The sequence below is a fragment of the Pristis pectinata genome, chromosome 7, assembly GCF_009764475.1.
Source record: "Pristis pectinata isolate sPriPec2 chromosome 7, sPriPec2.1.pri, whole genome shotgun sequence".
NCBI lineage: Eukaryota > Metazoa > Chordata > Chondrichthyes > Rhinopristiformes > Pristidae > Pristis > Pristis pectinata.
The window spans coordinates 269,938-291,487 of record NC_067411.1 but is presented as its reverse complement, the minus strand read 5'-3'; the positions used below and the strand labels follow the sequence as shown (position 1 = coordinate 291,487).

General features: G+C 44.8%; 1 protein-coding gene across 2 annotated transcripts in view; it reads right to left on the bottom strand.

The window, feature by feature from the left end:
- Positions 1-21,550, bottom strand: part of LOC127572500 (WD repeat-containing protein 70) — a 131,408-nt gene that overhangs the window by 44,412 nt on the left and 65,446 nt on the right. For both annotated transcript variants that reach the window (XM_052019853.1, XM_052019854.1), the window contains exons 10-12: positions 20,083-20,257; positions 14,634-14,733; positions 3,115-3,199 (exon numbers count right to left, since the gene is read on the bottom strand). In XM_052019853.1, coding sequence (XP_051875813.1) covers positions 3,115-3,199; positions 14,634-14,733; positions 20,083-20,257 — 360 coding nt within the window. The remainder of the gene's footprint in view (positions 1-3,114; positions 3,200-14,633; positions 14,734-20,082; positions 20,258-21,550) is intronic.

Sequence of the window (21,550 nt, the reverse complement as noted above, 5' to 3'; positions counted from 1 at the left end):
TTCCACCGCTGCCCTGTCTTCCGTGGGCAAGACAATTCTGAATCCAAACTATCAAGTCATCGTGGTTCCCATGCATGTGCAGAGATTTACAAGAATGTTGCTGGACTCGAGAGACTGAGTTATGGAGAGAGGTTGAACAGGCTGGGACTTTATTCACTGAAGTGTAGGAGAATGAGGGGAGATAGGGTTAATGTACACAGTCCTTTTCCCAGGATTAGGGAATCAGGAACATCAGGACATAGGTCTAAGGTGAGAGGGGAGGGATTTAATAGGAACCTGAGGGGCAACTTTTTTACCCATGGGGTGGTCAGTATATGGAATGAGCTGCCAGAGGAAGTGGTTGAGGCAGCTATGTTAACAATATTTAAAAGGCATTTGGACAGGTACATGGATAGGAAATGTATAGAGGGATATGGGCCAAACGTGGGCAAATGGGACAAGCTTATATAGGAATCTTGGTCAGCATAGACCAGTTGGGCTGAAGGGTGTGTTTCTGTGCTGTATTACTCCATGGCTCTTAACTTTCCTCATCAACCTGGATGGAGTTCAACCCAGATAAGTGTGAAGTGGTTCTTTTTGGTAGGTCAAATATGATGGCAAAATATAGTATTAATGGTAGGACCCTTGGCCGTGTGGAGGATCAGAGGGATCTCGGGGTCCGAGTCCATAGGATGCTCAAAGCAGCTGCACAGGTTGACTCCGTGGTGAAGAAGGCAGACGGTGTATTGTCCTTCATCAATCGTGGAATTGAATTTAGGAGCCGAGAGGTAATGTTGCAGCTATATAGGACCCTGGTCAGACCCCACTTGGAGTACTGTGCTCAGTTCTAGTCACCTCACTACGAGAAGGATGTGGAAGCCATAGAAAGGGTGCAGGAGAGATCTACAAGGACGTTGCCTGGATTGGGGAGCATGCCTTACGAAAACAGGTTGAGTGAACTCGGCCTTTTCTCCTTGGAGTGACGGAGGATGAGAGGTGAGCTAATAGAGGTGTATATTTTAAATTAAGAGGCACTGATCGTGTGGATAGTCAAAGGCTTTTTCCCAGGGCTGAAATGGTTGCCACAAGAGTACACAGGTTTAAGGTGCTGGGAAGTAGGTACAAAGGAGATGTCAGGGGTAAGTTTTTTACTCAGAGAGTGATGAGTGCGTGGAATGGGCTGCCGGCAACGGTGGTGGAGGCGGACACGATAGGGTCTTTTAAGAGACTTTTGGATAGGTACATGGAGCTTAGAATAATAGAGAGCTATGGGTAAGCCTAGTAATTTTGAAAGTAGGGACATATTCGGCACAACTTTGTGGGCTGAAGGGCCTGTATTGTGCTGTAGGCTTTCTATGTTTCTAACCTACTCTTGAGGGTCCTTGTCAAACGCCTTACTGAGTGGTTGGACATGGAATGCGCTGCCTGGGGTGATGGTGGAGCCAGGTACATTGGTCAAATTCAAGAGATTACTAGATAAGCATATGGAGGAATTTAAAATACAGAGATATGTGGGAGGAAGGAGTTAGATAGTATTAGGCGAGGTTTAAAGGTCGGCACAACATTGTGGGCCGAAGGGCCTGTATTGTGCTGTACTGTTCTACGTTAATGTCCATATTGACGACATCCACTGTGCTACCCTCAATCACCTTGGTCACCTCCTCAAAAAACTCAGTCAGGTTTGTAAGACATCACCTGCCCTGCACAAAGTCATGTTGACTGTCCCTAATTAGCCCTTGCTCTTCCAAATGTGAATAAATCCTATCCCTAAGAATCCCCTCCAATAGCTCCCCTATCACTGATGTGAGGCTCACTAGCCAATATGAATCTTGGACAATGGTCCCAGCGCAGCTCAAATGAAATTCATTCCCTCCTTTCTCAGTGCTCCCTGAATCAGAATCCATTTCTCCCACACAAAGCTTTAAACCATGTATTTATCAAATCTTATTTACCATTGGACAAATTACACATGGTTCAGGTAATAACGCAGAGATTATCACCCTTGTGGCTCTGCATTACAATTTTTTCAAATTGCTTATTATCCACTAGCAGGACCTCCTTTCTAGTTCCACCCATATCATTGGCCCCGACATGGAGCAGGATCACTGAATCCTCCCTTCCCACCAAGCTTTTCTCCAGCTCAGGAGAAAGGAATAACGCAACCTTCAGGACCCCCAGTTTTAGCTGCAGAGAAGTGTCCGCTCCTCTATGTTATCTCCTATGACTACTAAATTTCTCTTTACTCCCCTCATCTGACCAGGCATGTGCCATACGGCAAGGAGTCTGCATATTCTCCCTGCAGTTCCCATCTCATCCAGGCTAGAACCTTGAACCTGTGGCACAGAGTAAGGACATCATTTAATCTGGAAGGCTTTATCACTCAAGAAACAGAATATAGGAGATAAACTTCAGTTACATAGGGCAGGACCACATCTGGAAGACTGTGTGCAGCGTTGGTCTGATTTTAGAAGGTGGGTTGGGGGGGGGGGGGGGGTTATCAAAATGTGAAAATAAGATTGCAATCAGATTGCAATTTTATTCTCAGTAAAAGGACAACGACTGAGCTATTACCTGAGGCAAACAGAAGAATAAGATGTTCGGGAGGCTATAGAAATTTGACATGACCGCTTTATTGATGCACCACAGAAAGCATCCTATCCGGATACATCACAGCTTGGTGTTGCAACTGCTCTGCCCGGGACTGCAAGAAACTGCAGAGAGTTGTGGACACAGCTCAGCACGTCATGGAAACTAGTCTCCCCTCCATGGACTCTGTCTATACTTCTTGCTGCCTCGGTAAAGCAGCCAGCATAATCAAAACCTGATACAAAAGCCTGAGAGCAAGTACCACCAGGTTCAAGGGCAGCATCTATCCCACTGATATAAGACTATTGAATGGTCTTCTAGTACAATAAGATGGACTCTTGACCTCACAATCTACCTCATTACGATCTTGCACCTTATTGTCTACCTGCACTGCACTTTCTCTGTAGCTGTGACACTTTATTCTGCATTGTTTTACCTTGTACTACCTCATTGATCTGTATGAATGGTATGTATGCAAGACAAGTTTTTCACTGTCGGTACAAGTGACAACAATAAGCCAATTCCAATTCACTAACTATAGTAACTTACATTGGAAAGATGTTCGGGAGATCAGTGGCCACATTCAGAGGATTCTGGAAATTCCTCATATCCCAGGTTTTAATGGTGTCATCTCCTAGAAAACATGTCAGCAGCACTTTCAATCGTGTGGGAGAGTCAGATTTATAACACAAGGAATAAGAGTAGTTCATTTAGCATCCATAATTGCTCTGTCATTTAATTAAATCATGAAAAATCTTTTACCTCAGCAGCACTTTCCCACTCATACATGACATCCCTCAGTTCCCTTACCATCTAAAATGCACCAGCCCCTCTCAAGTTTTTTTAATTTAATGATTTCTTTTAGGATCTGGGATTCACCAGCATGGCCAACATTTATTACACTTCCCCCATTACCCTTGCTTGGCCATTTCACAGGGTGTTTAAGAGACAACTTGAGCCACCACAGCTCTCTTGAGCAGACAACTCCAAAGACTAGCTAATCTTTGGGGAAAAAAGTTTCTTATCAACTCTGTTCTGAATGACCAAGCCATTATTTTCAGACTGAGAGTACTGATTACAGACAAAGGAGTACGGGAAATATCAATTCCATATCTACCCTGTAAAGCCCCTCAAATATTTCTTTCATTTCAATGAGGGCACCTCTCATTCTTCTAGTCTGCTTAATTTCTCCTCATACGACAAAATTGCCATCCCAAGAATCAAACTTCTCTATTACAATATATCCTTTGGTAGGAATAGAGAGGAGACCTACACACAATGTTCTAGCCAACATCTCTATATGATTGGAACAGCCCTTACAATCTTTTGAATTGCTTGCTGAACCTTTATGTTAACTTTCAGTGACTCATGTACAAGGATTCATCATTCCTCTGTAGACCCTTCCATCCCTCAACATTTCAAACATAAACATTCAGCCTATCTATTTTTCCTGACCAATGTGAATGACCTTAAATTTTATCCAATTATATTCCATCTACCATGAACTTACTCATTCACTTAGCCTGTCCATACCCCACTGAAGTCTCTGTGCATCCTCCTCACAGATCACATTGTCACCTTCCCTTGTATCATGAGCAAACCTGAAAATACTTCACTTGGTCCCTTCATCTATATCATTGATATAGATTGTGAATGGCTAGGGCCCCAGTCTCTGCAAATCCTCACTGGTCACAAGCTCCAAATTCATAAATTAGCATTTCTTGTTTCTGTCCATTAACCAATTCTCAATCCACACCAGTATGATACCTTGCATTCCAACCTTGCTTAATAACCTCTTCGTGCCACCTATTGAAGGCCTTCTCGAAGTTCAGAGACACCATATCAGCTGGCTTTCTTCAAAGAACACCACTGACAGTCAAACACAATTTCAATTTCAGTTAGAGTAAATTATAAAACTTCCCAATAGCAGAGGTATCTTAAGACCAAAGTTCGTAGGTTGAAGCTGAGGAGCAAGAGATTTAGAGGGGATCTGAGGAAGAATTTTTTCACCCAGAGGGTGGTTGCAATTTGGAATGCACTGCTGGAAGAGGTGGTGGAAGCAAGGAGTCTCACAACATTTAAGTAGCATCTGGATGAGCACTTGAATTGCCAAGGCATAGTAGGCTATCTTCCAAGGGTTGGTAAATGGGATTAGTATGGATAGGGACTTGATGGTCAGCAGATGGGATTGTGATATTATGGCTATTACAGAAACAAGGCTGAGGTAATGGACAGAACAGGCAACTCAATGTTCCAGGGTATAGATACTAAAGACGTGACAGAGGTAGAGGTAAGAGAGGAGGGGGATGTGTTTTTGATTGGCGAGAACATCAAATGATGACAAGATGATAAGAGGCATAGATCGAGTGGACAGTCAGAGACTTTTTCCCAGTGCAACAATGGCTAATACGAGGGGACATAATTTTAAGGTGGCGGAAGGTATGAGGGGGATGTCAGGGGTAAGTTTTTTTTTAGAAACAGAGAGTGGTGGGTGCATGGAACGCACTACCTGCAGAGGTTGTGGGGGCAGATACATTAGGGACATTTAAGAGACTCTTAGATAGACATATGAATGATAGAAAAATAGGGGGCTATGTGGGAGGGAAGGGTTAGATAGACCTTAGAGCAGGATAAAATGTCGACACAACATTGTGGGCCAAAGGGCCTGTACTGTGCTCTAGTGTTCTATGTTATATCATGGCAGAGCTCAGAGAGGATATTCCTGGGGAAATAATCCTGCAAGACTATATGGGTAGAGATGAGGAATAAGAAGAGGCGATCACTTTGATGGGATTGTACTATAGGCCCCCAACAGTCAGCAGGAATGTGAGGAGCAAATGTAGAGGGAGATTGCAGATAAATGTAGGAATAATAGGTTGTAATAGTAGGTGATTTTTATTTTCCCAATATTGACTGGGACTACCACAGTGCTAAGGGATGAGATGGGGCAGATTTGTTAAGTGTGTCCAGGAAAGTTTTCTCAAGCAATATGTAGATGGCTGTACCGGAGTGGGGGCAACACTCAACCTTCTCTTTGGAAATGAGGCTGGGCAAGTGAGTGAAATGTCAGTGGGGGCGCACTTTGGGAACAGTGCCTGTAATTCTATCAGTTTTAAAATAGTTATGGAAAGAGATAGTACTGGTCCATGAGTTAAATATGTAAATTGGAGCAAGGTTAATTTTAATAGCATACAAGAGGAACTTGAAAAGATTGATTTGGAGAGGCTGTTAGCGATAAAGGCATGTCTGGCAAGTGGGAGGCTTTCAGATAGATAGATAGAACAATAAAGCACAGTACAGGCCCTTTGGCCCATGACGTGCTGACATTTTATCCTGCTCTGAGATCTATCTAACCCTTCCCTCCCACATAGACCTCCATTTCTCTATCATTCATTTGGCTATCAAAGATTCTCTCAAATGTCCCTAATGTATCTGCACCACAACCTCTGCCAGCAGTGCATTCCACGCGCCCACCACTTTGTGTAAAAAAAAACTTACCTCTAACATCCCCTTATACCTTCCTCCAATCAGCTTAAAGTTATGTCCCCCTTGTGTTAGCCATTTTCGCCCTGGGAACAAGTCTCTGACTGTCCACTCGATCTATGCCTCTTATCATCTTGTACACCTCTATCAAGTCATCCTCCTTCTCTCCAGAGGGAAAAGCCCGAGCTCACTCAACCTATCCTCATGAAAACCATATGCTCTCCAATCCAGGCAGCATCCTGGTAAATCTCCTCCGTACCCTCTCTAAAGCTTCCACATCCTTCCTATAATGAGGCAACCAGAACTGAACACAATACTCCATTTGTGGTCTAACAAGAGTTCTATGGAGAATCAACATTACCTCATGGCTCTTGAACTCAATACCCCAACTAATGAAGGCCAACACAACATACACCTTCTCAACAACCTTATCAATCTACATGGCAACCTTGAGGGATCCATGTACACAGACCCCAAGAACCCTCTGTTCCTCCACACGACTAGGAGTCCTGCCATTAACCTTGTATTCTGCCTTCAAATTCAATCTTCCAAAGTGTATCACTTCACACTTTTCCAGGTTGAACTCCATCTGCCACTTCTCAGCCCAGCTCTGCATTCTATCAACGTCCTGTTGTAATCCACAGCAACCTGCTACCCTATCCACAACACCACTAACCTTCGTATCATCAGCAAACTTACTAACCCACCTTTCCACATCCTCATCCAAGTCATTTATAAAAATCACAAAGAGCAGGGGTCCCAGAACAGATCCCTGCAGAACACCACTGGTAACCGACCTCCAGGCAGAATACGCTCCATCTACCACCACCCTCTGTCTTCTATGGGCGAGCCAATTCTGAATCCACACAGCCAAGTTTCCCTGGATCCCATGCCTCCTGACCTTCTGAATGAGCCTTCCATGAGGAACCTTATCAAACGCCTTACTAAAATCCATGTACACCACATCCACTGCTCTATCTTCATCAATGTGCTTTGTCACATTCTCAAAGAATTCAATCAGGCTCGTGAGGCACGACCTGCCCCTCACAAAGCCATGCTGACTGTCCCTAATCAGCCTTTGCTTCTCTAAATGCCCATAAATCCTGTCTCTAAGAATCTTCTCCAGTAATTTGACCACCACTGAAGTAAGACTCACTGGTTTGTAATACCCAGGTTTATCCCTACTCCCTTTCTTAAACAAATGAACAACATTTGCCACCCTCCAATCATCTGGCACTACTCCTGTGGCCAGTGAGGATGCAAAGACCATCGCCAAAGGTGCAGCAATCTCTTCCCTCGCTTCCGGTAATAAGCTTAGATATATCCCATCCGGCCCGGTGACTTACCTATCCTAATATTTTTCAATAGTTCCAGCACATCCTCTTTCTTCATGTCGGCATGCCCTAGCGTATCAGCCTGTTGTACGCCCTCCTCACAAACATTAAGGTCTCTCACTGGTGAATACTGAAGCAAAGTATTCAATAAAGGACTTCCCCTACTTTTTCCGACTCCAGGCACACGTTTCCTCTTTTATCCCTGATAGGTCCTACCCTCACTCTAGTTATCCTCCTATGCTTCACATAACACCTTGGGGTTTTCCCTGATCCTACTCGCCAAGGACTTGTCATGCCCCTTCCAGCTCTCCCAAGTCCATTCTTAAGCTTCCTCATGTCTACCTTATAACTCTCCAGAGTTCTGTCTGATCCATGCTTTCTAAACCTCAGGTAAGCTTCTTTCTTCCTCAACAAGATATTCTATGTCTCTTGTCAACCACGGTTCCTTCACTCTACCATCCTCAATGGGACAAACCTATCCAGAGCCCCATGCAAGTACTCCCTGAACAAGCTCCACATTTCCGCTGTGCACTTCCCCGAGAACATCTGCTCCCAATTAACACTCCCTCGTTCCTGCCGAATAGCATCATAATTCCCCCTCCTCCAGTTAAATACTTTCCCATATCGTCTGCTCCTATCCCTCTCCAAGGTTATGGCAAAGGTCAAGGAGTTATGGTTACCATCTCCAAAATGTTCTCCCACTTTTAAAAGTAAGATCAGGTGAGTTCAGGGTCAACATGTCCCTACACACTCATGACTGTGCGGCCAGATTCTGCTCTAACTCCATCCACAAGTTTGCTGATGATACCACCATCTTAGGCCGTATCTCAAACAGCGATGAGTCAGAGTACAGGAAGGAGACAGAGAGCTTAGTGGAATGGTGTCATGACAACAACCTTTCCCTCAATGTCAACAAAAGAAAAGAGCTTGGTCATTGACTTCAGGAAAGGGGGTGGTGTACACGCACCAACTACATCAACAGTGCTGAGGTCGAGAGGGTTGAGAGCTTCCTGGGAGTGAACATCACCAACAGCCTGTCCTGGTCAAATCATGTAGATGCCATGGCCAAGAAAGCTCACTAGTGCCTCTACTTCCTCAGGAGGCTAGAGAAATTCGGTTTTTCCCCTTTGACACTCACCAACTTTTACCGATGCACCATAGAAATCATCCTATTTGGATGCATCACGGCTTGGTACGGCAACTGCTCTGCCTGGAACCGCAAGAAACTGCAGAGAGTTGTGGACACAGCCCAGCGCATCATGGACACCAGCCTCCCCTCCTTGGACTCTGTCTTTACCTCTCGCTGTCTTGGTGAAGTAGCCAGCATAATCAAAGACCCCACCCACCTGGGTCATTCTCTCTTCTCTCCTCTTCCATCAGGTAGAAGATACAGGAGCATGAGGGCACGTACAACCAGCCTTAAGGGCAGCTTCTACCCCACTGTGATAAGACTATTAAACGGTTTCCTTATATGATGAGATGGACTATGACCTCACAATCTACCTTGTTGTGACCTTGCACCTTATTGCACTGCACTTTCTCTGTAGCTGTGACACTTTACTCTGTACTGTTATTGTTTTTACCTGTGCTACATCAATGCACTCTGTACTAACCCAATGTAACTGCACTGTGTAACGAATGTACCTGTACGATCAGTATGCAAGACAAGTTTTTCACTGTACCTCAGTACAAGTGACAATAATAAACCAATACCAATTAGAGCAAAGGGCTAGGCACCAACGACCCGGGTTCAATTCTGGCCACTGTCTGTAAGGAGTTTGTACGTTCTAGCTGTGTCTGCGTGGGTTTCCTCCGGGTGCTCCGGTTTCCTCCCACATTCCAAAAAGAGGTACAGGTTAGGAAGTTGTGGGCATGCTATGTTGGCACCGGAAGCATGGCGACACTTGCAGGCTGCCCCCAGAACACTCTACGCAAAAGTTGCATTTCATTGTGTGTTTCGATGTACATGTGACTAATAAAGAGATCTTATCTTATTAGGGAACCCTGGTTGACAAGGAATATTAAGGGTCTGGTCAAAATAAAGGAGACATATGTGGGGTACAGGCAACTAGGATCAAGCGATTTCTTTGAGTACAAGGGATGTAGGAGTACATTTAACGAGGAAATGAGGACAAGAAAAATATAGGCACATGAATGTGCAGAGAATGGAGGGATATGGACATTGTGTAGGCAGAAGGGACTTGTTTAGTTTGGTGTTTAATTAGTTTGGCACAACATTGTGAGCCAAAGGGCCTGTTCCTGTGCTGTACTGTTCTGTGTTCCACTAAAAAGGGAACATGAGACATCCTAGACAGATGAGATGAAGAAGAATTCCAAGAGACTTTATATGAAGAGCACAAGAATAACTAGGGAAAGAACAGGTCCTCTTAAGGTGACCGTGGTGATCTCCGTGTGGAGCCAAGGGAGATAGGTGAGGTTCTAAATCATCACTGCTCGTCTGTATTTAGCGTAGAGAAGCTCATTGAAGGTAGGGACTTCAGAGAAGAGTGATGTCTTGAAATATATTGGTATTTCATACAGAAGAATGAGAGGGGACCTCATAGAAACATTTAGAATATTGAAAGGACTGGACAGAGTAGATGTGGTTAAGCTGTTTCCCCTGGTGGGTGAGTCCAGGACTAGAGGGCATAATCTTAGAATTAGAGGGTACCGGTTTAAAAACAGAAATGAGGAGAAATCTCTTTAGCCAGAGGGTAGTGAAATTATGGAATTCTTTGCCACATATAGCTGTGGAGTCCCAATCACTAGGGGCGTTTAAGGAGGAGATTGATTGGTATCTAATTAGTCAAGGGATATGGGGAGATAAAGCTGGAAATTGGGGCTAGAGAGAAATAGTATTAGCTTAGCTCAGGAGCAGACTCGATGGGCCAAATGGCCTACTTCTGCTCCTTTGTCTTGTGATCTTGTGATATTACGAAAGAGGTGGTATTGGCAGGCTTGAGGCACGTAAAAGGTGAATAAATCCCAGGGCCTGAGCAAGTGAACCCAAGGATGTTGGAGGAAGCAGGGAAAGAAACTGCTGGAGCATTGGCAAAGATTTTTGTATCTTCCTTAGCCATGGTGAGGTACTGGAAGATTGTTTTCAGTGACCAGTGGTGTGGTGTGGTGTGGTGCGCTGTGCTGGGTCCCCTGCTGCTTATCTTAAATATTAATAATTTGGATGGAATTTAACTCAGACAAGTGCGAAGTGATACACTTTGTTAAACCGTGGACAGGACTTCCACAGTGAATGGCAGGGCCCCGTGGAGTGTTGTAAAACAGAGAGACCTAGGTGTACAAATATGTAGTTCTTTTGAAGTGGTGACATAGGTAGACAAGGTGGTGAAGAAGGCACTTAGAATGCTTGCCTTCACTGGCCACGGCACTGAGTACAAGAATTGGGACATTAACGTTCAATGTTCCAGGATACAGATGCTACAGGTGTGACAGAGGTGGAAGAAAGAAAGGAGGAGGAGTTGCTTTCTTGATGAAAGAGGACATAACAACTGTCATTGGAGAGGATATCCTTGGGTGATTATCCAGTGAGGCCATTTGGGTAGAACTTCGAAGCAAGAAGGAGACAGATACTCCAATGGGCTTTTAATCACAGGCCCCCCAATAGTCAGCAGGAATTGGAGGAGCAGATACGTAGAGAGATTGCAGCTAGTTGAAAACATAATAGGGAAGTATGAGTGGGAGATTTTAACTTCGCTAATATTGACCGGACCTACCATAGTTTAAACTATGGGCTTGGAGGGAGTAGAATTTGTGAAGTGTGTCCAAGAAAGATTCCTTGATCAATATATAAAGGGAGGGTGTAACATTGGATCTCCTCCTGGGAAATGAGGTTGGGCAAGTGGCAGAAGTGTCTGTCAGCGAGCACTTTGGATCCAGTGACCATAATTCTATTAGTTTTAAAATAGTTATGGAGAAGGAGAAGGCACAACCCTCCCCACCATCGAGGACATCTTCAAGAGGCTGTGCCTCAAGAAGGAGGCATCCATCATTAAGGACCCTCACCACCCGGGACATGCCTTCTTCACGTTACTACCATCAGGGAGGTGGTAAAGGAACCTGAAGACACACACTCAACATTTCGGGAACAGCTTCTTTCCCTCTGCTATCAGATCTCTGAATGGTCCACGAATGCTACCTCGTTATTCCTCTTTTGCACTATTTATTTTTGTAATGTATGGTAATTTTTATGTCTTGCACTGTACTGCTGCCACAAAACCACAAATTTCATGACATATGTCTGTGATAATAAACCTATTATAATGACCAGTGATAATGACAGGTGAAGGTCCTGAACTGGGGCAGAGCAAATTTTGGAGCCACTGGGTGGGATCTTGTAGAGGTTGATTGGGCAGGATGGTTTGCAGGGAAAGGAGCGTCTGCCAAGTGGGAGGCCTTTAAAAATGTGATTTCAAGAGTTCAGGGCCTGCAGGTTCCTGTCATGGTGAAGGACAAGGCTGGCAGGTTTCAGGAACCCTGGTTAATGAGATATATTAAGGCTCTGGTCAAGAAAAAGAGGAAGGCATAGATTGGAGGCCTTAAAGTGCAAGAAGGTGGATAAATCCCTAGGGCCTGAACTAGTGCATTCTTGGACCTTGTGGGAAGCTAGAGAGGAAACTGTGGTGGCCCTTGCAGAGATTTTTGCTTCTTCTCTGGCCACAGGTGAGGTTCCGGAGGACTGGAGAGTGTCTAATGTGGTATCATTGTTTAAAAAGGGATGCAAAGATAGGCTAGGGAACTGCAGGCCAGCAGGTCTGACACCAGTGGTGGGTAATTTGTTGAAGGGGATTTTGAGGGACAGGATCTACCAACATTTGGAGAGATTCAGGACAGTCAGCATGGCTTTGTGTGTGGGAAGTCATGTCTGCCAAATCTCTTGGAGTACTTCAAGGACATAACCAAGAGGGTAGGGCAGTGGATGTTGTCAAAGGCCTTGCTAAAGTCTATATTGACAAGGTCCCTCATGGCAGGCAAGTCTGGAAGATGGGACCATATGGGATCCAGGGGGAGATAGTGGATTGGATTCATGATTGGCTGAGTGGTAGGAAGCAGAGGGTGATGGTTGAGGGCTGTTTCTCAGACTGCAAGCCTGTGCCACAGGGGTCGGTGCTGGGACCTTTGTTGTTTGTAATTTATATAAACGATTTGGATGTGAATGTGCAAGGTATGATTGGTAAGTTTGCAGATGATACTAAAATAGGTGGTGTTGTAGATAGTGTGGAAGGTTATGAAAAATTACATGGGGATCTTGATCAGCTGGATATGTGGGCTGAGGATTGGCAAATGGCTTTCAATCCAGATAAATGTGAGGTATTGCATTTTGGGAGATCAAATCAGGGTAGGACATGCAGTGAATGGTAGGGCCTTCGGGTGTGTTATGGAACAGAGGGATCGAGGTGTATAAGTTCATAGTTCACTGAAAGCAACGTCACAGGTAGATAGGGTAGTGAAGGCAGCGTTTGGCATGCTGGCCTTCATCAGTCAGGGCATTGGTTATAGGAGTTGGGAAGTTATCTTGCAGTTATAGAAGATGTTGGTGAGGCTGCACTTGGAATATTGTGTACAGTTTTGGCCACCATCTAAGAGGAAAGATGTTATTAAACTAGAAAGAGTGCAGACACAAAATTACCAGGATGTTTCCTGGACTTGGGGGTCTGAGTTACAAGAGAGGTTGCTTAGACTAGGACTTAATTCCCTGGAACATAGGAGATTGAGGGTGACGTGATAGCGGTATAAGATCACGAGGGGCATAGAAAGGGTGAAAACACATAGTCTTTTTCCCCAGGGAGGGGGCACTGAAAACAAGAGGACATAGGTTTAAGGCCAGAGGCGAGAGATTTAAAAGTGACCTCAGGGGCAGCTTCTTTAAGCAAAGGATGGTGCATATTTGGAATGAGCTGCCAGAAATAGAGATTGAACCATAGAATAATACAGCACAATACAGGCCCTTCAGCCCACCATGTTGTGCCGCCCTTCAAACCACACCTAAGGTTATCTAACCCCTTCCTCCCACATATCCCTCCATCTTAAATTCCTCCATATGCTCATCTAACAATCTCTTGAACTTGTCCAGTGTATCAGCCTCCACCACCACCCCAGGCAGCGCATTGAGGCTGGGACATCAGCAACATTTAAAAGCCATCCGGATAAGTACATGGATGGGAGAGGTTTAGAGGGCTATGCGCCAAATGCAAGCAGATGGGACTAGTTCCTGGGCAACACAGTCAGCATGGATGAGTTGGACTGAAGAGCCATGTATGGCTCTATGACTTCTACATTATGTACAGCTGTAGAGGATGTTGGTGAGATCGCAGCTGTAACATTGTATGCAGTTCCGGTCACCATACTGTAGGAAGGATGTAATCTTTAAACGACCCAAGAGAGGGTTGAGAAAAAATTCACATTGATGTTGGCAGGACTGGAAGACTTGAGTTTTGAGGAGAGATGATAGGCTGGGACATTTTTCTCTGGACTGAAGGAGGCTGAGGGATGACCTTTAGAGGTTTATAAAATTATGAGGGCATAGATAGGACAGGTGGTCACAGTCATTTTCCCAGTGTAGGGGAGTCTAAAACTAGAGGAGGTAGGTTTAAAGGTGAAAGGGGAAAGATTTAAAGGGGATTTGAGGGACAAGCAGTTGTGGGTATATGGAGAGTTCCCAGTGGAGGTGGAAGAAGCCAGTACAATTACAGTGTTTAAAAGATATTTGGACAGGTACACAGAGAGGAAAAGGTTGAGAGGGACATGGGCTAAACACAGACAACTGTGACTAGCTTAGACTGGTTGAGATCAAGATGGGCTGAAGGGCCTGTTTCCATGCTCTTTGACTGCATTAATCTATGGATCCCTGTTAGGGATCTTATCCAAACAGCTCACCGATCATGATATCAGTGTCTAGGGTCTAATCCAATCAACTCCCCACCTCGGAGTTTTGTGTCAGAAATCTGAATCAGGAGATTCGTGTCTCACATCTAATCCAACAAAATCCTCCCTGGGGAATCAATGTCTGGGATCTAATTGTATAATCCTCACCAAAGGGATCTGTATCTCTGATATCAAATGAAGGGAGGTCTAAGGAGCCACAAAGGCAGAAATCCAGGCACTCACAATGACACAGGCGTGCACACACGCAGAAACATGACTTCAGTATACTCGCACCAATTTGAAGCCCACTAACAGCGCAGGCAGGCAGGCAACAACACCAGCATTAGAGGAAGGTCAAGTGAAGCCACATACCACCACGTGATGCCAGAGTAGTCCCATCGTACGAAAAGCTAAGGCAAGATGTGTCACTCCCAGGAACATGTGCCTGTCGATTGTGAAACTTTGTATGAACCTACATAATAAACACTGGTTAGTGGCAAATATTCAGAGCACCACACAGTGCCAATTAATCACAAATTAAACCAACACACTAACACATGCTCAGCAACAACCTGTCACCAGCTCCAAACATGGCTGGGTATCATTTTCAGACATTGGCCTACCCAATCATCAGGTACAGCATCCCCAGGTGTAGAAGACCAAGAAAGATCACACTACCATACACGGATCATAGGTAGAGGAGAAAGCAATTTGTCTCCTTGTCAAAAGCAGAATTATAAACCATTCAGCCCCTGAATGGTCTGAGAACAGGAGCAGACCTTTTCAACCTTTCAATTAGATAATGATATCAAGATCTCAGTATGTTTAACATCCTGAATATTCTTATCTAACAGCCTAATAGTCTGTAGCCTCAAACTTCAAAGCTCCAATTGACTCTCTAGTTAACAGCATTGGGATAACAGGGGTCAAAACTGTCATGCCCTTCTTATCCCAGTCCTTCTATCTGAGTCATCCATTTCCACTGATAGCAGTTCTCTGATCCACCCATTGCTGTCCACAGAAGTTCCACTTGATCCATCATTTCCTTTATACAGTAGTTCTGACCCAAAGCTGGGTGGTAGTGTGAATTACAACGAGGATGAAAGGAGACTTCAGGCGGATAAAGACAGAAGGCAGCTTACATAAGGTCTAGGCAGCAGGGATCAGATAGGACTCTTGAGGAATATAGGATAGCAAGGAATGAACTTAAGAAGGGGCTGAGGAGAGCAAGAAGGGGACATGAAAAGGCCTTGGCGAGTAGGGTTAAGGAAAACCCCAAGGCATTTTTCACATGTGAAGAGCAGAAGGATGACAAGAGTAAAGGTAGGACTGATTTGAGACAAAGGTGGGAAGATGCGTCTGGAAACTGTGGAAGTGGGTGAGGTCCTCAATGAATACTTCTCGTCAGTATTCACCAAGGAGAGGGGACTTGAAGACGCTGAGGACAGTGTTGGTAAGGTTAATGTTTGAGAGCATGTGGATATCAAGAGAGAGAATGTGTTGGAGCTGTTGGAAAATATTTGGACAGATAAGTCCCCGGGGCCTGACGGAATATTCCCCAGGCTGCTCCGAGAGGTGAGGGAGGAGATTGCAGAACCGTTGGCTAGGATCTTTGAGTCCTCATTGTCCACGGGAATGGTACCAGAGGAATGGAGGGTGGCGAATGTTGTCCCCTTATTCAAAAAAGGTAGTTGGGATAGTCCAGGGAATTATAGACCAGTGAGCTTTACGTCTGTGGTGGGCAAGCTGTTGGAAAGGAGTCTTAGAGATAGGATCTATGGGCATTTAGAGAATCATGGTCTGATCTTGGACAGCCAGCATGGCTTTGTGAAAGACAGATAATGTCTCACAAGCCTGATAGTGTTCTTTGAGGAGGTGACCAGGCAGATTGATGAGGGTAGTGCTGTAGATGTGGTCTACATAGATTTTAGTAAGGCATTTGACAAGGTTCCACATGGTAGGAGGTCAGAAGGGCATGGGATCCAGGGAAGCTTGGCTGTGTGGATTCAGAATTGGCTTGCCTGTAGAAAGCAGAGGGTTGTGGCGGAGGGAGTGCATTCAGGTTGGAGGGCTGTGACTAGTGGTGTCTCACAAGGATCGGTTCAGGGACCTCTGCTTTTCGTGATTTTTATTGATGACTTAGGTGAGGGGGTAGAAGGTGGGTTGGCAAGTTTGCAGATGACACAAAGGTCGGTGGTGTTGAGGACAGTGTAGAGGATTGTCGAAGACTGCAGAGGGACATTGACAGGATGCAGAGCTGGGCTGAGAAGTGGCAGATGAAGTTCAATCCGGAGAAGTGTGAGGTGGTACACTTTGGAAGGACAAACTCCAAGGCGGAGTACAAAGTTAATTGCAGGATTCTGGATAGTGTGGAGGAGCAGAGGGATCTGGGGGTCCATATCCACAGATCCCTGAAAGTTGCCTCACAGGTGGATAGGGTAGTTAAGAAAGCTTATGGGATGTTAGCTTTCATAAGTCATGGGATCGAGTTTAAGAGCCGTGGGGTAATGATGCAGCTCTACAAAACTCTGGTTAGACCACACTGAGAATACTGTGTCCAGTTCTGGTCACCTCATTATAGGAAGGATGTGGAAGCATTGGAAAGGGTGCAGAGGAGATTTACCAGGATGCTGCCTGGTTTAGAGAGTATGCATTATGAGGAAAGACTAAGGGAACTAGGGCCTTACTCTTTGGAAAGAAGGAGGATGAGAGGAGACATGATAGAGGTATACAAAATATTAAGAGGAATAGATAGAGTAGACAGCCAGCGCCTCTTTCCCAGGGCACCAATGCTCAATGCAAGAGAGCATGGCCTTAAAAAAATGGGTGGGAAGTTCAAGGGAGATATCAGAGGAAGGTTTTTTTAACCCAGAGAGTGGTTGGGGCATGGAATGCGCTGCCTGGGGTGGTGGTGGAGGCAGGTACATTGGTCAAATTCAAGAGATTGCTAGATAGGCAAATGGAGGAATTTAAAATAGAGGGATATGTGGTGGAATGGGCTTAGATAGTCTTAGGCGAGGTTTAAAGGTCGGCACAACATTGTGGGCTGAAGGGCCTGTATTGTGCTGTACTGTTCTATGATTCTATTATGATTCCACAGGATAAGTGAATTGGCAGGACAGGGTAGATTCATGAGAACCTGGGAAGGTTGAGTTCATCCTTTCCATGGCTATGATTTTATTGTTTCCTTGGTAGAAAAAGTAGAAATGTAGAGTATCTTTTAAATGGTGAGAGACTGAAAGAGATTGATGTCCAGAGGGACCTATGTGCCCTTACACAAATCATTGAAAGTTAATGTTTATATAAGTTTGTACGTTCTCCCGTGTCTGCGTGGGTTTCCTCTGGGTGCTCCGGTTTCCTCCCACATTCCAAAGACGTACGGGTAGGTTAATTTGGGTTTTAAAAAAAATGGGCGGCGTGGAATCGTTGGGCCGGAAGGGCCTGTTACCTACCACACTGTAAATAAAAAAAACATAATGAACAATAAAGGTCCCTGCGCTGATCCCTGTGGCACACCACTAGCCACAGGCCTCTGTTCTGAGAAACAACCTTTGACAATCACCCTCTGCTACCTACCATCGAGCCAATTATATATCAACTTTGCTAGCTCGAACAGGATCCTATGTGATCAACCTTCCAGACAACCCTTCAATGTGGGACCTCGTCGAAGGCCTTGCTAAACTCCATATAGACATCATCCATAGTCTCTGGTACAGCCCTCTATATATTGATTAAAGCAGTTTTCTTGGACACATTTAACAGATTCCACATGGTCCAAGCCCTGAGCACTATGGGTGGCTGTCAATATTAAGGAAGTTAAAATCTCCCACGAATACTACCCTATTATTCTTACAGCTATCTGCGATCTCCCTACACATCTGTTCCTCTAATTCCAACTGACTATTGGGATGCCTATAATACAGTCCAAACAAAGTGACCATCCCCTTCTTGTTTCTAAGTTCTACCCATATGGCCTCACTGGATGATTCCAAAGAATGTCCTCTCTAATGACCATTATTATGTCCTCTTTCATCAAAAAGGCATGACACAGCAATACTCCCTAACAGTGTGACAATCCCCCAGCACTATTCCCTGATAGTATGAAAACATCCCAGCACTACTCGCTGACAGTTTGAAAATATCCCAGCACTACTAGCTGACAGTGCATCAATCCTGCAGCACCACTCCTCGAAACAGTGCTCCTAAAGCACTATTCTCCAACAGTGTGACAATCCCACAGCACTACTCCCTCACAGTGTGAGGATCCCACAGCACTACTCCCTCACAGTGTGACAATTCCCCTGTACTACTCCCTGACAGTTTGACAATCCTACAGCACAACTCCTTGACAGTGTGACAATTCACCTGTACTACTTCCTGATAGTGTAACAATTCCACAGCACTACTCCGAGTGTGACAATCCCCTAGCACCACTCCCCAACAGTGTGACAATTCCCCTGTACAACATCCTTACAGTGTGACAATCCTGCAGAACTATTCCTCGACACCACAGTGCTTCCACAGCACTACTCCCCAACAGTGTGATGATCCCAGTGTGATGGCGTGTCATACTGAAGGTTTAAGGTGACAGGGAGGACGTTTACAGGGGACCTGAGGATAAAATTTCCACAAAAATTTTTCTTAATTTTTAAAAATTTTATTTACAGCGTGGTAACAGGCTCTTCTGGCCCAACGAGTCCATGCCGCCCATTTTAAACCCAAATTAACCTACCCATACGTCTTTGCAATGTGGGGGGAAACCAGAGCACCCGGAGGAAACCCATGCAGACAGGGGAGAACGTACAGACTACTTACAGACAGCGACGGGAATCGAACCCTGATCGCAGGTGCTGTAATAGCGTCGCGCTAACCGCTATGCTACCGTGCCGCCCAAAAAAAAGTGTGGTTGATATCTGGATTGAGCTGCCAGAGGAGGTGGTGGAGGCAGGAACAGTAACAACATTTAAAATGCTTCTGGACAGGTACATAAATGAGCAAGGCAGAGAGGAATATGAAATTAATGCAGGCAAGTGGGATTAGTATAGATAGGTACGCATGTGACGATCCCTCAGAACCATCTCCCCACAAAGAAATATTGAGATAGCTGATGTTCTCCTGTAGGATGTAAGATGTGATTGTGCAGAAGGGAAGATATACAAGTACTGAAGACCTGTCGTTACGAGGAAAGATTTAACATCTAGAGTTGGCTCTGTTCAGAACACAAAAGATTGACGAGAGACAATAATATCATGAGGACCCAGACAGAATAAATTGAAAGAACCTATTTTCCACACCAGAGGAGCCACAAAGAGGAGGCATCGATTGGAAATAATTGGTCAAAGGACAAGTGTGGAGATAAGCAATATTATTTTCACACAGAGTGTGGTGGGGATCTCGAATTCACTGCCTGAAAAGGTTGCATACTAGAAGAATCGTGACTTGCAGACTTAGAGAACTAGTGCTGGAAGTAGACATGGTAGCTGTTTTTCAACAGGCAGCAGAACAATGGGCCGAATGGCCTTGTTCCATACCTTAAATTTTCCATGATGATGCATAGAATGCAGAACAGTACAGCAAAGGAACAGGCCCTTCAACCCACCATGTCTGTGCTGACCATGATGCCAATCTAACTGGTCCCATCTGCCTGCACATGTTCTATGTCCCTCCACTCGCGGCCTGTTCATGTGTCTATCCAAATGAGTCTTAAATGTTGCTATCGTTTCTGCTTCCACCATCTTCCCTGGCAGCATGTTCCAGGTACCGACCACTGTGTGTTAAAAAAAATTGCCATATAAATCTCCTTCGTTTAAAAATCACTCACGTTCATGTTCCGATCCCAGATCTGAATGGAGCCATCCTGACATGCAGCAGCAATAAACTTGCCATCTCTGCTGTATGCACACGTGGTGGGAATAATTCGCTTCCCTTGTGCTGTTCGTGGTTTAAAAACATTCTTGTGTTTCTTCTCATTGTTCATGTCCCAAGTCCGCACAGTCCTGATACAAACAGGTAACAATTATATCTTAAAACATCCCCTCAGCACACCAACTACTGGCTGTAATGACAACAGTTCCAGAGAGACTGAAGTGAAGCTTTACATTAAAGAAGTTCAGTTTGATAGCCAGAAGAAACAGAGGTTGGAAAAATAACAACACTGGGAATACTTAATTGCTTACAGCTTCATGTGGGGAATCGAAGAAATAAAGCGATGAAGTGTGGGCACTGGGAGATATTGTAAGGGATAATATTGTGGTCTGTACTGAAAAGTGGTTTGAAGCAGGGCTGGAATAGCAGGTGGACATTCTTACTCAGCACACAAGAGAGAACAGATACTGGAATCTGTAGCAAATAACAAACTTCTGGAGGAAATCAGCGGGTCAGGCAGCAAATGGAGTTTAATCTGGATAAGTGCAAGGTGATGTATTTTGGGAAGACAAATGAAGGTAGGGCTTTCACAGTGAATGGTAGGGCCCTGGGGAGTGTTGTAGAACAGAGAGAACTCACAGTACAAATGCATGGTTCCCTGAAAGTGGCACGACAAGTAGACAGGATGGTGAAGGTGGCTTTTGGCATGCTGGCCTTCGTCAGTCAGGGCATTCAGTATAGAAGTTGGGAGATTATGTTACAGCCGTACAAGATGTTGGTGAGGCCACATTTGGAATATTGTGTCTAGCTTTGGTCGCCCTGCTATAGGAAAGATGCCATTAAGCTGGAAAGAGTGCAGAAAAGATTTGAGGATGTTGCCAGGTCTCAAGGGACTGAGTTGTAGAGAGAGGCTGAGTAGGCTAGGACTTTATTAATTGGAGCTTAGGAGAATGAAGGGTGGCCTCATAGAGAGGTGTAAAATCATGAGGGGCATTGTCTTTTTCTCACAGCTGAGGAATCAAGAAGTAGAGGCTATAGATTTAAGGTGAGAGATTCAATCGGAACCTGAGGGGCAACTTTTCCACCCAGAGGCTGGTGTATTTTATGGAATGAGCTACCAGTGGAAGTGGTTGAGGCAGGTAGATTAACAACATTTAAAGACATTTGGACAGGTACATGGATGGGAAAGGTTCAGAGGCATATGGCCCAAACATGGACAAACGAGACTAGCTTAGATGGGCATCTTGGTTGGCATGGACCAGTTGGGCCAGAGGGCCCGTTTCTGTGCTGTGTGACTCTATGACTATGACTTTGGAAGTTCTTGTCTAATGCTATCAAAAATTGGCCTTACCCCAGTTTAGGGCTTTTATATTGTGGACCAGTCCAATCTTTTTTCCATAACTATTTTATAACTAATAGAATTA